The 17,196-nt window shown below is 37.2% G+C and overlaps 1 protein-coding gene across 3 annotated transcripts in view; it reads right to left on the reverse strand.

The window, feature by feature from the left end:
- The window catches only part of LOC131428174 (serine protease filzig), a 170,831-nt gene that overhangs the window by 80,238 nt on the left and 73,397 nt on the right, over nucleotides 1-17,196 (reverse strand). Inside the window, exon 1 of one of the 3 annotated variants that reach the window (XM_058591892.1) lies at nucleotides 2,872-3,263. The exons of the other annotated variants lie outside the window; for them this stretch is intronic. Coding sequence (XP_058447875.1) covers nucleotides 2,872-2,950 — 79 coding nt within the window. The 5' untranslated portion in view covers nucleotides 2,951-3,263. Of the gene's footprint in view, nucleotides 1-2,871; nucleotides 3,264-17,196 lie in introns of those variants that run through there. 3 annotated transcript variants of the gene reach the window in all.

Genomic DNA, 17,196 nt, shown 5'->3' on the forward strand with positions numbered 1-17,196 from the left:
TTCTGATTTTGTCACTTTTTCGTCTACTCATTCCTGGAATTGCTCTAGATGGATTTTTTATTTGCGTTTGTTACACGGCTTTTTTACGAAGATTTGCAAAGCTACACGGTTTTGATGCTAAATTAACTGCGAAGTTAATGATATGTGAATCGCGATGGTCCTTTTATGTGCATCTATAAAGATGTAAATTTTTCTAATTGTGTACGTGCGAACGTAACGGATTTCCATAAAGCTTCTCTTCACCAAGCTTGTATTCAAGTTTTGCATGCATGTAGTTATTTTTATAGCGTTAAGTTCTCTACCATTACTACCATTCTGCGATTTCGATAATTAATCGAGTTCATCTTATTCAAATTAGAAATTATTCTTAAAATTTACCCTGGGATACTTTCTAATTTCTCATGTGAAGACGACAAAACAAAGCATTGCATCCAAACTCGCATGACACAAGATCAAAGCAAAACAATTAAAGCTTCAAATCGTTTTCTAGCGTTTTGTGTCTTGTTGTCTAGCCGCTACCTTCCTCTGACATGTTACACGTGGTACTGAAAAGTTATTTTTATAGATTCGCGTGCTTACCTTCAGCTTCGCTTTTGCATCAATTGACCAATCAGAGCGATGCTTCCCAGCTGATAGGTCGCTTACTCCTGGAAAACCATTGTCCCTGTAAGGGAAATCCAGTAAGTCAGCATAGCATTTTAGATTTTTAGCTGACGAAATAGGACACTGCTCGCTATTAATTAAAATTTCAACCATATATAATTGAAAATACGTGGCTTGACATATTCAAACTGAAACTTAGAAATATTTCCAAACAAATGTTGAAATAATATTAATAATTGATGCAAAATTGATTGAGTTGTAAGTGTTCAAAACCTGACCACATTTCTACGTGTATTTTTCCTTGAGTTTCTAATTTGCACCCCTATATAGAAAACAAAGATGTGTTACTAAAACGACGTTGTCATGCATGTTTAAGTTAATCAGTCAGTTTTCGAATCGATTGGTAGTAAAATTATGTAATTCATTCATCAACAAATTACTGAGTTATAAGTGTTCAAAGTTATGACAGATAAATGTTTCGTGACTGGTTTAAGGTTTTTTAATTGACACCCGTCCCGTATAAAGAAGATTAAGGCATTTTAACGGAAAAACTAAGTGTTGGTTTTATGTTTGAACCAAGTTTAAAGTTTAAAATTATTGAAATTAAAATTAAAGCAACGGTTATATATTATTTTTCCGGTAAATATAATAATTCTCGAGAAAGCGTTTAATTTTTTTCCGTGCTCATATATTGTCACAATTGAAAAAAAACAACACATTTCGCGGCACACGTATCACATTAATTCTGAGTATTGGTCTTAAATTTTATTTAAAAAAATGTATGGCAAATAGAATTCCGGAAGAATTTGTTTTTAATATATTTTTTATAAATTATTTTCAAATGTTTGAAAATGCATCCAACTTTTTTGTCCAGTGTAAGTTGTTTAAGGGACATCTTTTTTGGCATTGTTTTTAAAAGAATTGCAGTTTCCCAATTTTGGCCCTGGGTTGGCGGTTAAATGCATAAGGCGCTGGTCTTACAAGGCAATTGTTGTATGTCCGAGCCCCGACCTGGATGGTTTCTTAGTGTCAGTAGGATCATAGTACTAGCCATACTATACTGTACGCTAAGAATCGGCTGCGAAGTCTGTTGAAACAGAAAGGCCAAATTCCACAAAAGGAATGCAATGCCAAGGCTTTGCTTTTTAGTATCCCAATTTACAACGATTCTTAGAAAAACCATGGTAAGATACTTTATTAAAAATTAGTCTTGAGTCAAACTAGTGTGTCCATCCGTGCAAAAGACATAGTTTGCTTCACTGAAGATGTATGCAAAGATTGTTTCCAATCAGAGCAAATCGATTAGGATTTTTCTGTTTTTCCGCAGTTAATTACTGGATGTGCTCAAGAGTCAATAAAACATATTTTTTAAATAGCGTCATCCATCGAAATATCACCAAGTTGCAAGTGATCTAATCATGACAAAAAGTCAGAACCGATTGTTGTAGAACTCAGATTGTCACTCAACCTCACTCCTCAAATTTTTAACTTGGTCTTACAATCTCACTCACCAAATTTGGAGCATGGTTTCGCGTGCCGTGTGGAATGTTGTCTCGTCCTGTTGAAATAACGTGTTTACCAAGCTCAAATTGTGCATATATAGTCAGTTATCATCGAGTCAGTTTTGGTCTTTGAAAAAGTAGGACGCAAAGAAACTACATTTTCATGGATGCACTGTTAGTCACTGAATCAAGAGCATTTGGTTTTTCTTTAGTATGGTTTTAACAGTTATCAATTGAGTCAAGAATGTATCTCGTCGCTAAAAATACAATATGCTATAAAAAAGCGCCCTGAGCTCCTCCGTGAGAGCTCTTGCCCTTATATACTGTACTGTTTCCAATGGTACTCTAAAACAAACTAAACACTACTTTTTCTTGTCAAGGAAAAAGTCTTTTAAGACTACCAAACCCCATGTGTTGCATGAAACTGATTATGTAACCCACTGGTGATATCTCATTGTCACCGACCGTACGAACCAAACTAATGGGAGACTATTTGTTGTAAAACCAGGATTGAAGTACATATCCTGGCATAACACTGAACTGTTAAATCAAATATCCGTTCCATTTCATTTAAGTTGAAGAAAAAAATCGTTTAGCTTTGTGAATTTCTCGGCAACCCGAAAAAACCGGTCGGAATGTTACGCCTTCATATGATTAGTTAAAATAATCTGAAATTGAAGCAACCTCCCGACGCTCGTTACTTTTCCTAATTATTCACAGTTGGTATGTTAAAAAGCAGTAAGCGAAAACATTTATTGCCCATTACCCTTTTTACGTTCGTCACTTTCGCTGCAGGCATGTGCAACATCAACTTCGTTCACGAACTGCACGCAATTTTTCAGCATCGCACCTTTAGGAATATGGGATGATTTTCACTTCGTCCTCTCGTTCCCTGGTCGACAATATTTCGGATCATTGGTTCACGGTTGACAATTAACACAATTATAGTTAATTTTGTGTAAGTTGTTTTCACTTCATATTTTTGCTTTGTTTATTTCGACTTAATTATTCCTGTTCGATCTTGTGCTATCGATTTTTTAAACTCACACTTCAGTGGTGATCATGGTTGTGGGAAAAGAAGGCGAAGGGCGCTCCAGTACACCAAACTGACGAACCGACATATGTATCTCGAATAAAACACGCATAACCTTGATTCGATTGTCTTGCGATCTGGTCAAAGCTTATCATCACTGAAAAAGCTCAATTCATTCGGACCGATGATACGTCGCAGCACTGATGCTACACTACATTCACCGGAGAGAGCGTCGAGAGTGTAGCCTTCGTTGAGAATCAGAAAGCTTGATGATTTTTTATGCTTCTCTCATCTTTGGCTCTCTTTTCGACACGCAAGTATAGTAGAGGTATGAATCTACAACAATAGGATCAAACGAGATAAGAGTTACATTGCATCATTTCCATATGTGCGAAAATCGTGTGGTACATTTTTGTCGTTTTGTATTCAAATCGAAACAGAAGCATGACCGTAGCAAATGGAAGAAAAAGTTGTTTGAAAGATGTTCAGGACTCATCGGTTCAAAAAAACTCGGGAATTTAATTTGTGGTTTATTCAGAATATTCAGAAAGTTTGGTTGGGAAAAAATGTAGCTAAATGTAGAAGGATTTTAATGTTTGTTTAATCGTTTGAAACATTCAACACACTTGATTCGAAAAAAATCAATAGCTGCTTATGCAATAGCTGCTGATGCTTATCAAAATAAAATTCAATAGCTTATGTAACCCTTAAACTTATCACTTGAGCCTAAGTCAGTGAAAATCGGTCCAAACATCTCTGAGAAAGAGAGGTGTGGTTTTATGATTTGACCATTATTTCCGGTATTTTCGGAAATAGTGACATTTGGTATACTCGAAATCAACATTTTTTTGTTTTCGGAATCGAAAATGAGCAGCAAATTGGTGTTTCCAACAAGTCTAGATGATAATTTCCAACGCTGATGAATATCTACGGATATCTGCTTTCTCTAAGGATCTACTTCTTAGAAATTATGTATTTTGGTTTATTTCTTTAGAAAACTACAGAAATTTGAAATTGAGAACCATTCAACTATAATCATATAATTTTTGAATGCCAAATCAAACAAAATTGTGTAAAGTGTATAGTGTAGAGCAGTTCAAATTGAACTGCTTAATGAAAAAATTCTCAGTTCAATTTGAACCGCTAAGCAGACATAAAGTTTATGCTATTTGCTGAACACTTTTTTGTTTTACTCAAACGAACACGGTGGGCAGCAAACGAGAACATGCTTGACATATTGACATACGGCCCTGCACTGCACACCGACCAGATGAATACCGAAAGATTGTGTTCAACCACATTCAATGAAATAGAAGTATCTATGATTATCTACATGCTGATTTCAACCCCGTCGTTCGTTTTCGCTCGTTTAGCACCCCCTCCATCAACCCTTGTTTTCAATTTACCTAACCACTTTTCTCCTCTCTCTCACCTTCTAAGTAAGAGTACTAATACTGCTATACTTGGTGTCATCAACTAGTCATAGTGTTATAAATTTAGTTTCAACTGTTAGTTTTAATTGTAGTGTTAGGCCTAAATGTATCTGTTGGATCATTGTAATTTGTTGATACAAATGATGAGGAGGTTTTATGCCTGTTGTAGAGAGAGATTGATAAATTTCATCTCCACCGGGCTTTTCCCTGCTCCAAATAAATAAATAAATAAATAAATAAACACCCTTGACGATGGCGTCCCAAGTTTTCATAGAAAAATGACTAAATAAGTCCAAAAGTTACCATTTGGCGCGATTTGACCTTCTGTCACTACGCCAGGGTGGTTTTGGAGTGGAGATCGACTTTCTCCTCAAGCGCATGAATCGTCCATAATATCAACCAATCGAAAAAAACTGAGCGATTTCGAAGCATTTCATTTGTTTCGAAATTTTTTAAAATCATCATCATCAAAATCAAAATCTGAAAATTTTGACCTAAAACTTCGTATAACCCAAAAAGTAAACATCCGATCTCAAAACCATTCAATAGCGTTCAGGGGGACGGAGAGACCTTTCATTTGCGGCCAGTGTGATTGAAATCGGTCCAGTCATCTCTGGTAACTCGACCTCTTTGTTGACAACACACACACACACACACACACACACGCACACACACACACACACACACACACACACACACACACACACACACACACACACACACACACACACACACACACACACACACACACACATACGGACATTTGCTCAGTTCGTCGAGTTGAATCGTTTGGTATATGATACTCGGGAATTCTATACCTACTTTTTATATTTATAAAAATGTTACACAGGAAGGTTTAATGGGATTTTAGGATCTTTCCTTTGAATCTTAGATAGAGATCTACGAGAAAAATCGAACTGATTCGAATGGTATATGAGTGTAAGAAGTTCAAATTCAAATTAAATTAATTAATACAAAAAATTTGTTGCGGTATAAGTTGCATATCTTGGGTAGATGTAATTAACAAACCTAGATCAAAATAATAACAAATTTTACTATCATGTCGTGTCTTGAGGTTTATGTGCTGTCATTTTCTTGATATTTCATCGAAGTAATCTAAAAATTGTGCAGCATCTGTTTAGCATGGAAATTAGTTATTATTTCATTATCAAATTCTCATCAAAATTAGTTATTATATCAATATCAATTTCATTAGGTTTGATTGATCCAGTAGTTCTATCATCAAATAAAATACTATTGAATAAACTGCCTATGATGTTATTCTATTCTGAGTGCTAGAATGAAAAATTCGTCTTCTATAAATATTTTGTTCTTACTTTGATATTAAAATGACAAAATTTTACATTTTGTTACTATTTTCTCGTGCACCATTGAAATGTTAGTTTTATACAATAAAATTTTTTTTTTGTTCTAACATAAAATGAAATTTAAATAGGAACTCCAATGGTCTTAATGAAATAATAAAGAAGTTTCATGTAAGGAACGTCACGACAAGCTTCTTGCAGTTTGCTTCGCGAACAGGGACATTAGATAGTCTACCTTGGGTACGCAAGGAATTTATTAGTTGAGATCTGACATCACGACACTCCACGCATGTCCAAACAACATGGTCAATATCGCGGTAACCTTCGCCACAAGCACAATGATTAGTCTCAGAAAGTCCAATTCGAAGGAGATGTACATCTAACGTGTAGTGATTGGACATGAGTCTGGACATCACACGAATGAAATCTCTACTCACATCCAGTCCCCTGAACCATGCCTTTGTCGATATTTTAGGAATAATTGAGTGCATCCACCGACCCAGATCATCTTTATCCCAAGAAGCTTGCCAGCTGACAAGTGTTCTTTGGCGAGACGCGCTATAGAATTCGTTGCAAGCAATCGGTCTCTCATAAATTTCACCCTCAATAGCACCACGTTTGGCTAAAATATCGGCTCTTTCATTGCCTGGAATGAAGCAATGAGCCGGGACCCAAACTATTGTGATTTGATAATTATTATTCAATATGACGTTCAGGCACTGTTTTATTTTGCCCAAGAAAAAAGGTTCATTTTTGCCAGCAGCGTTTGAGCGAATGGCTTCAATTGCACTCAGACTATCTGTGAAAAGAAAATAATGGTTTGGAGATAATGTGACGATTACACTCAAACTATAATGAACTGCTGCTAACTCTGCTATTTAAACAGATGTAGGTTCTTGAAACCTAAATGAGACCAAAACATTGATGTTGAATATACCAAACCCAGTAGTCTCTTCAATCCGTGATCCGTCTGTGTAAAATATTTTATCAGAGTCAATATGCCTGAACTTACTTGTAAATATTTTTGGGATTTCCAACGAGCGTAGGTGTTCCGGGATTCCACGCACTTCGCGCTGCATGGATGCGTCGAAAAATAAAGTTGAGTCAGGGACATTTACGAGGCTGACACGGATAGGAATATATCTTGAAGGGTTGATTTCCTGTGACATATGGTTAAAATATACTGTCATGAATCTTGTTTGAGATTGAAGCTCAACTAGCCTTTCGAAGTTATTAATAACCAGGGTATTCAGTACCTCACATTTTATTAGCAGTCGCGACGAAAGCTCCCAAAAACGATCTTTCAACCGCCAGAACTTCAAGACTCATCGTATGTGTCGAATGCATGCAGCCTAAAGCAATTCGCAAACAACGATATTGAATTCGCTCTAATTTGATAATATGAGAGTTTGCAGTGGAACGAAAGCAAACGCATCCATAATCCATTACTGAAAGTATCGTTGTCTGATACAATTTTATTAGATCTTCCGGATGAGCACCCCACCAAGACCCTGTTATTGTTCGAAGAAAATTTACTCTTTGTTGGCATTTTGTTATCAGAAACCTAATGTGTCCTCCCCACGTGCATTTAGAATCAAACCACACCCCAAGGTATTTGAAAGTAAAAACCTGTTGGATCATTCTTCCCATCATATGAAGCTGAAGTTGCGCGGGATCATGCTTTCTTGAAAATACGACCAGCTCTGTTTTCTCCGCAGGGAATTCGATAACCAGATGAACAGCCTAAACGGACAAGTTATCTAAGGTATCTTGCAATGGTTTTTGCAGATCAATAGCTTTGGGTCCAGTAACTGAAACTACGCCATCATCTGCCAATTGTCTTAGTGTACATGGGTTATTAGACAGCTGTCAATGTCATTCACGTAAAAATTATAAATGAGCGGACTGAGGCATGAGCCTTGCGGTAGACCCATGTAGCTGATTCTGAATGTTGCCAAATCGCCATGTGAAAAATACATGCGTTTCTCTGACAAAAGGTTGTGCAAATAATTATTTATAACCGCTGGGAGTCCATGTTGGTGGAGCTTGTCTGAAAAAACATCAATGGAAACTGAATCAAATGCTCCTTTAATGTCTAAAAATACAGATTCCATTTGTTGCTTTTGAGCAAAGGCAATTTGGATGTCAGACGAAAGTAATGCAAGGCAATCATTCGTCCCTTTATTTCTACGGAAGCCAAACTGAGTATCTGACAAAAACCGTTCGTCTCGACCCAAGTGTCGAGACGTCGAAGAATAATTTTTTCGAACAATTTTCTGATGCAGGACAACATTGCAATGGGTCTATATGAGTTGTGATTGGAAGCTGGATTCCCCGGCTTTTGAATGGCGATAACTTTCACTTGCCTCCAGTCAGGTGGAACAATATTTTGCTCAAGAAACTTGTTGAACAATTCCAACAAACGTCTTTTTGCGAGGTCGGGCAGATTCTTCACCAAGTTGAATTTAATTCTGTCCAACCCAGGAGCGTTATTGTTACAAGACATGAGTGCTATGGAAAATTCCATCATTGAAAAGGGGCTATCAATGGAACCATTATTTGGAAAAGATTCCCTAATAATGCTATGCGTAGGAACAGAATCTGGACAAACTTTCCTCGCAAAATCAAATATCCATCGGTTCGAGTATTCCTCACTCTCATTTCCTACGTTACGATTTCTCATTCGTCTGGCCGTATTCCAAAGAGTACTCATTGAGGTTTCTCTTAATAAACCTTCGACAAAATGTCTCCAATAGCTACATTTCTTGGCCCGAAGTATGCTCTTGTACTTGGTTTCTAAAGTCAAGAATTTTTCAAAATTCTGAGGAGTTCCTCCTTTTCGTTTTAAAAACGTCTTGAAGGCATTTTGTTTCGCGTGCTTAGCATCTGAGCACTCTTTGTGTCACCAAGGGTTTGGAGGCCTTCTGTTAGACGATGGACCAAGAAATCGTTTGGTTTGGGCTTGTTCTGCGGCCTCCAGAATCGAACAAACGAGGAAGTCATATTCTTCAAGTGGGGGGAGCTACTATAAAATTTGTTATTGGTTAGCAAATACCGTCTACCCGGGATATCATCGATTTGAACTCAAAGTTATGTCAAAACTTTTATGTTTTCGGTAATTTCAGCTAAGCCAGAAAAGTTGTATTGAACATTTGCTATTGTAAGTTTTTATTCTCATTCCGAATGCGAACTTTTCTCGAAAACTTGTTTTGATACTTTGAAACCCATTTCGTAGACCAGCTCACACAGAAAAAACCGTAAAAACTTAATCAGGAATGTGTTTTGAGCTGAAACAAAATTTATGAGACGTTTTACCATAAATGTTGCTAAACATCGTGCTTACACATTGAGAGTCACACCGAAAGTGACGGCATTTAAAATACCTTTCCATAGTAAAGCGTGGTATAATATTTAAGATTGACAACATGATACAGTTTTGAAATTATGAAGCCGTGGAATTCGGTTCAATAATCTTCCCACGAACATAAAACATTTAAATAATAACAACAAATGGAAATGTTCATTTATAGGTCTTCTCTACCAAACTAGTTATTATTTAAGCTATTGATGAGATAGAAATACCAGTTGGAGAGATTGGTATTGCGACGTGAAACTCATAAAAAGTGAAAGTAGCATCACACAAGGGAACTGTCGAAGGTCAGGTTAATTGCATTACATCAGCCAACGGAGATGATTGAACTCAGGGGAAACAAATCCCAGTACACAGTAGTGCTGGACCCGTCTAGACAAAAGCAATTTTCTTTCGTTCCCGTGTTGCATCGAGAAATTGTATGAAAACGTGAAGATGATGGTGAGATGATAAGACAGTACCTATTGCGTCGGTTGTACATTTCGAGTGGAGCGTGGCTGTGCTTCCTGCTGAGCTGAGAAATCAAAACAATACTATCACGCAGTCAAAGCTCGTGCGGTACGGTTGAAAAACAAAAACACGGAGTCGACTATGTTTGAAGCGGCTTTCGTTGCCTAGGACACTACCGTACCAAATTACATCGAAACGTACTCAGAATGATTAACGACGTAAGCAGCAGAGGTGTGTCTGGACGCAAATTGGAAAATGATCTTTAATCTAATCATTCAGTCTATTTATAATATTTTATAGTAGTTTTTATTGAAATGAATTTCTACTGCAAAGTAGTATAGCTCTCCTAGCTCCTTATAGATTCGAGTGAAAACATTTACGCTCGAAGCTTTGATTTACAAATACCAAAATGGATCTCAAATTTCAACTAAAAACCATTCAAGGGACGTATCTATCATTCCTGCCAAGCTGTAATGACCGAACAAAATCCAAAGCTGCGAAAGCATGTCAATGATCCAAGCCATTAATTTCGTTGTCATTAGAAATTGGACCAGAGAAATTGGAGTCATCTTTTCGTTCAATTGCTCATCGTTGAATAATCAACTACATCGAGCAATAGCCTACATTGAGCGTCTTTGCGTTGAATAGCACGCACAGGAGCGGAACAGTGATAGACAGACACAACGAGAGTCAGTGAGTGGAGAGAGGGAGAGAGAGAGAGAGGGGGACGGAAGGCAAACACTTCAGGCAAACAAATTACCAACATCAACTCAACAGTCATATGAACTCACCGTACAACAACCATTTAAACGCCACAGAATGAGACATAATTGAGTCTTTTAGAAGTCAAGTTTGGTTATTCAAAGCCACCGAAAGGAAAACACTTATCCGGCTTATAGCAAACGACCGGGGAGATCTTTCTTGTTCGTTTTCTTCCGAGTCTATCTCATTCACCACTGACCACGATTTCAGCATCAGCCGAGCAAAGCAAAGATCATAAACGCGTCCGGAGTTCACTGATCTGACATAATGCCGGCATACCCCGCAGGCTGGGAATGGAATCCGGCAACACGCCTGACCTAGAGACTCAGATCCAATGACCTCCGAATGTAGGCCCGGATGAGAGTGAAACGTTCTAAATCTATTTGAAAACTTCCTCCAATCAGGTTTATCTGATGAGATTCGAGAAAGTTACCAGAACAACGGCGACGAAAAGCCGGTTTGGAGATTCTGTGAGATTATGATCATCAACGAAAGAGAAGTAGGAAAGGATGCAACTGGTAGGTGTTGGAATATTGAAGGGGAATCGATGGGAAGGTTGATGTTTCCCAGTTTGTTCTTTTGCTCTATTTCACCGAGCGCACGAGAAGAAGTGAATTCCGATATGCTAATGAAGTAAATTATGTTAACTATTCATCACATTGTATTAAGCACAACTTGTGCGGTTGATTTGGTACATTCCATTCCGAAGTGCCGACGGAATTCTTAAGCTCCGGCTATTACAAAATAAAATGCAAAAACTTGCAGCACTTCTTCGGCAGCATTGATCCAGTTCAAATATGGATCGACAACGCATCATGCTCGTGCCCCAGTTCCAGTCCCACTTCTTGTAACCGCCGGGCGTACGTTTCAAACGTATCACGTCCGATAGTGAAAACAGGCAAGTAGCAAGCGAACGGTTCGGAATTCAGGACATAACGGGAATCTACGTTTGGTGCGAGGTTGGTCGAGTGCGCCGAGAGTCGACCGCCGTGTTGACGAAGAGACTAGGCTCGGAAACTACACTCATTTCTGGGTGCATCGGCATTGAATGATACCGTGGTGACAACTGTCTGTTAGATAGTGGTATTAAAGTCGAAAAAACAAGTTCCGCGATCTGTGGGGAATTATCACATGTTGCATTCAGCAGAAATTTCCGCTCTGCCATGTTTTCACACTGAACGTCTGTCTATGAATGCATTAGTTCTAGATAACTTCCGTTTACATTTTACATTAACATATGTTAAAACATTGTTTTGAAATCTTCTTAAATTAATTTGGCTTTCAACTGAAGAAAATTAAAACTCTTCTCATTCCACCTTTCTCTTGTCATTCAAACAATCTCAATAAAATATTTTTTTTTCGACAGGATAATTTCTGATGCGAATTTGGGCAGATTTTTAACACAAATTTACTCACCGCTTACGTCGCCTATTCTAAAACACTCTCGAAATCAAAAGTATCAGCAATAATACACTTGAACTTGATCATTGGTCACTTTTTGAAAAAAGTGTAGAAAAAAAACGCATTTTGTCGATTACGTCACTTATACCATAGTCGCTTTCAAACGAGCCTAAGTTTGATAAAATTGGTTCAACCATCTCCAAGAAAATTGTGCGGAGCAAAAAAAAAAAGAGTTTTGTCGGTTGCGTCACTTGAACCATTATATCTCCGGAACCACAGCCGATTGATCTTTGAATTAGATTCACTATCCAATAGTAACTTTCAAACGAGTCTAAGTTTGTTAAAATCGGTTCTGCCATCTCCAGGAAAATTGTGCAGAAAAAAAGAGTTTAGTCGGTTGTGTCATTTATACCAATATAACTCATGGATCAATAAGTCCCGAGACTAACAATGGAAACAACATATTTTTTGCAACATTTTTTTTTATTCATCAACATAATCACCTTTTAGGGTGATACAATGGTTCCAACGTTTTTCCAATTTTTCAATACCATGTTTATGAAAAAGTTTATCTTTCGCTTCAAAATAAGCTTCAGTTTCAGCGATGACCTCCTCATTTGAGCCAAATCTTTATCCCTGGAGCATTTTTTTAAGATCAGCAAAGAGCCAGTAGTCACTGGGGGCTAAATCTGGCGAGTATGAGGGGTGGGGAAGCTGATCAAAGCCCAATTCGTTCAATTTCGCCATTGTTTTCATCGACTTGTGGCAGGGTGCATTGTCTTGATGAAAAAGGATTTTTTTCTCTGCATGTGCGGTCGTTTTTTTGCGATTTCCTCCTTCAAACGCACCAGTAAGTCAATATCATAATCACTGTTGATTGATTTACCTTTTTCGAAGTAGTCAATGAAAATCACGCCATGCGTATCCCAAAAAACTGGCGCCATGACTTTGCCAGCTGACTGCTGCGTTTTCGGATGCTTCGGACGGATTTCGCCAGCTGTGCGCCACTCAGATGACTGCCGCTTCGACTCTGGAGTGTAGTGATGTATCCATGTTTCGTCCATGGTCACGTAACGACGCAAGAAATCTTTTTTGTTGCGGGTAAATAGCGATAAACTGCTTTCTGAATCATCGACTCGTTGCTGTTTTTGTTACATCGAAAGCAATCGCGGCACCCACTTGTAAAAAACCTTGTTCATGCTCAATACACTTCCATATGATATCTGTGTCATCTCAGCAATCTCACGGAGCTTCACTTTATGATCTTTTATTGTAATTTTTGTCACTTCACTCACATTTTCCGGTGTAACGACTTCCACAGGTCTACCCGAGCGTTTCGTGTCATTTGTGTCGGTACGACCACGTTTAAACTCGGCGAACCACCGACAAATCGTTGCTCTTGATGGACAAGAGTCCGGATAACATTTTTCAATCCATTGTTTCGCTTGCACGGTGTTTTTACCCATTAAAAAACAATGTTTTATCAAAACACGAAACTCGGTTTTTTTCATTTTTTAAACAAACTACAAAACGACTTTACTCCAACCTCGATAACTCAGCTGTTTCTGGTCGGATCGACTTAAAATTTTGACCCGTTTCAAGCAAAGGTTAGTACTCTAGAAAGACGTGGTTACTGGTTTACTACGAGCGCCATCTCTGCTTTAGTCTCGGGACTTATTGATCCATGTGTTAGTGTATCGGGGCTGGCATTTTGCATGTGCTTATGAAATGCAGGATAGAAGAGCTTATAAACGTGCACATTTATATTGAATACTCGAGTTTCTCATCTACAAGTTGTCGTGTTGACAATACTCAGAAAAGCAAATTTTCAGTCATTAGATACAAAATATTTTTGTCTCCAAAATTAGCTGGGAATTGAATGGATTATTTAAAGCATTTCATAAAGTTTTCATCTATACTTTTGCCTTTGATCCTTGTAAAAACAAGCGACTTAACAACATTAAAAATCCTGATAGAACCATATAACAATTTATGTAAAATGTTATTGACATGTTGTTAACTTAACTATTCCCAGAAAGTGAATCGGTTAAACTAATGATATACGAAATTAGCAAAACATCTAGTTTAAAAATAGTACGCTTATGAAAATTCATTTGAGAGTAGTTCTTAAAAAAAGGAACTGATAAATATGATCACTCAAAATTCATTTTAAGACGTATATTTTTCAAAGTTTCAGGGAATAAATAAACACATATTAGCTATGTTTTTGTAAAGTTTGTTTATTCAACCTCCTCTTCTAGGATAAATACCCACATCTTGGAGCGCTACCCATCAAATCCTGCGCAACACTTTCGCCATCTATTTTTTGCCACTTGTATTAATTTTTTCCTTAAATCTTTGTTGCACTACTCCAAAACCGGTTACACGCAATTGCACGATGATGGCACAGATCCGGCTATTAGGAAGGACAACAGGCGCTTCTGGAGACATTCTTCTTTATATAATTGGGTATTGATGGTGCCGGTTGCTATGTACGACTTGCTGAATTTACTCCATCCGCAGATCGCCTGCCACACCAAGTACTGCTGGGCAAATTATTCGACATTCTTTTTCCGAAACTGCTCCGAAATATTCAGGCGAGATTGCTGAACAAAACTTCAGGCAGAGCATGAATTTTGTTGAGTCGAAGACGAATCGTATGGAAAAATAGTATGGTTCTGTACCTTAAGAGCAGAAAAAAGCTAACCTGCAAATGATACATCAGCTGGAATATAGCCACGACTTGTACCAACTATAGCCGGATAAAAGAACTACCCATTTAGAAAAGATCGTGTAAATTTACGTATTCCGAGAGCCGAAATATTCGATCATTGAAAATGACACATTTTTACTGTTGATTTGATATAATATTCATCCGTGTTGATACATTTTTACGTTAATGCATGAAAGACTGGGTATGTTTGTCACAGATTATTCGACTTAGATCGACGTGATCGGAAAATATTTTAAAGATTTTTCTCTTCGCACAATTTGCTCGTAGATGGCTGAACCGTTTTTAACAAACTAAAGCTTGTTTGAAAGCTAATATTGAATTGTGAATCAAAACGCCTTTTTCTCTCCGCACAACATACCAAAATTCGTTGGAAAGCTACTAATGAGTTGTAAATCATGTTCAAAGATCAATTGGCTCTCAATTCTGGATATATTGGTATAAATGACGCAATCGACAAAATTCTTTTTTTCCGCACAATTTTTCTGGAAATGGCTGAACCAATTCTAACAAACTTAGGCTCGTTTGAAAGTTACTATTAGATTGTGAATCTGGTTCAAAGATCACTTGGCTGTCACTTTCGGTTCCGAAGATATAATGGTTTAAGTGACGCAGTCTCCACACGATTTTCTTGGAGATGGCTGAACCGATTCCTATAAGCTTGTTCGAAAGCTACTATTAGACTGTAATTCAAGTTCGAAGATCAAGTGGCTGTCCCTTCCGGTTCTCTTAGATATATTGGTATAAGTGACCCAACCGACAAAACGCATATTTTCTTTTTGTTCAAATTTTTCGGACCTCGATAAACCGGTTTCAACAAACTTAAGCTTGTTCGAAAGCTACTATTTGATTTATTCTACTTCAAATATAACAATATAACGGTACTTTCAGTGTCCTAGTGTACAAAAATAATTGACTGGTCAAGGATACGAAGCAGTTGACCACGAGGATCATAAAGATGGATGTCAGTGCCGTCCAGCACACTTGTGAGAGCATCGCGTCGTTTGACTTACCAGGAGCCCCAATATTCATTGACGTTTTTTTAGGAATAAATAATATATTTTCAATAACAAATACGTAAATTCGTTAAAACAATTTCTTTGCTGTATGACTGAAAAAGACTGAAATACTTGTTTTTCATCTAACACCTGTTATCCGAAGAATCTCGATTGACACTTCGTTTTCACACATTGTAGTAGAATTGAAAGTTCGTGTTTAGCCTATGAATGGTGAGATTACTAAGTCCTCACAAGTTCCTATCTCATGCCTCCCCGTGTGTCTATGATGACATTTGGTCAATAGAACGGCGTCGACAGGGTGCTATCGCCTTCTGCATTAGTAGCAGAATGAGAGGGTGCGAAATGGCTTATGGCTTGTAAATTAAAGCCCATCCTAAAGTGCAATGTTTATCATAGTATATTGCAACATACAATTCTGTTGTTCACTATACATTGAATTGAATTTTATTACATTATATTTCATATAATTATTATTATTAAAAAAGAAATATTATTTTCCTTGCAGTACTGCGACGAAAGAAGAGCAAAACTTACACTGCGATATTAACTGTTATATTGTATCATAGCATATTATTTCATATACTATCTTCTTATATTATTTTATGTTTTGTTATATAATTTTGTATGGTATTATACTGCATTGCATTATATCATATTATATTGTATTATATTATATTACATTATGTTTAATTATATTATATTATATTTTAATCTATTATATTATATTATATTGAATTGCTCAATTATATCGACAACGGGGAGGGGCAGGGAGTGAGTAAGACGCACCCTTCTAACATACAAACCACCAGTCGGGTTTAAGTAGGTATAGCAAAATTCTTTATTATATGGCCGGATGTTTTAGCTGGAAGGCGCCGGATCCTCAAAACCCATTTTGGCCTTCTTTACAGCAGTTATATGAAAGCTATCCGATAATCAAATTCGGATCTACTGTAAGTCTACTCGCATACACTGGTAATGCCTTGAACTGATGGTGGCTTCACACATACATACATACATAGATACAGGAAAACCAGAGCTTGAAAATCGAAGTAACGAATATAAACAAAAGTTTCTCACACGCATTCATATGACAGGTAAAATTCACAGCGCAACCCAAGTAAGGAGAGCTGCTTCGTTCGTTCATTAGTTCATGAATATGTGCACCAGCTGATGACTATGCCTCAAGTGGTTAGCATTTGATAGGTGGTTCTCATATTGAAGATGCCTATGAGAAAACTAGATTCAATACTTTTAGTTCCGATGAATATTAATTTATAGATGACTGCTTTTAGTGTTTCTAGGATATATACACAGTTGTAACTCTCAAGAAACAAATTGATCGTTCAGAAAATGGGATCAAATGCCATATTTTTACTGTATAATGTTCGAAATATTTTTCAAATGTGATCATATTTGGACTTGGAGTGCAAACATTATGTACAAATAATGATTTATGTAAGCCTATGAACTTGCTTCGCATCTTGTAGCACGTATCCAGCTTCTCTCTAATATAGGTCTCTTATTCAAGCCAGTTTTTCTGTAATATTGGTCATGTCAAGAAAAATTT

This window comes from Malaya genurostris, chromosome 2 (genome assembly GCF_030247185.1).
Source record: "Malaya genurostris strain Urasoe2022 chromosome 2, Malgen_1.1, whole genome shotgun sequence".
Lineage (NCBI taxonomy): Eukaryota > Metazoa > Arthropoda > Insecta > Diptera > Culicidae > Malaya > Malaya genurostris.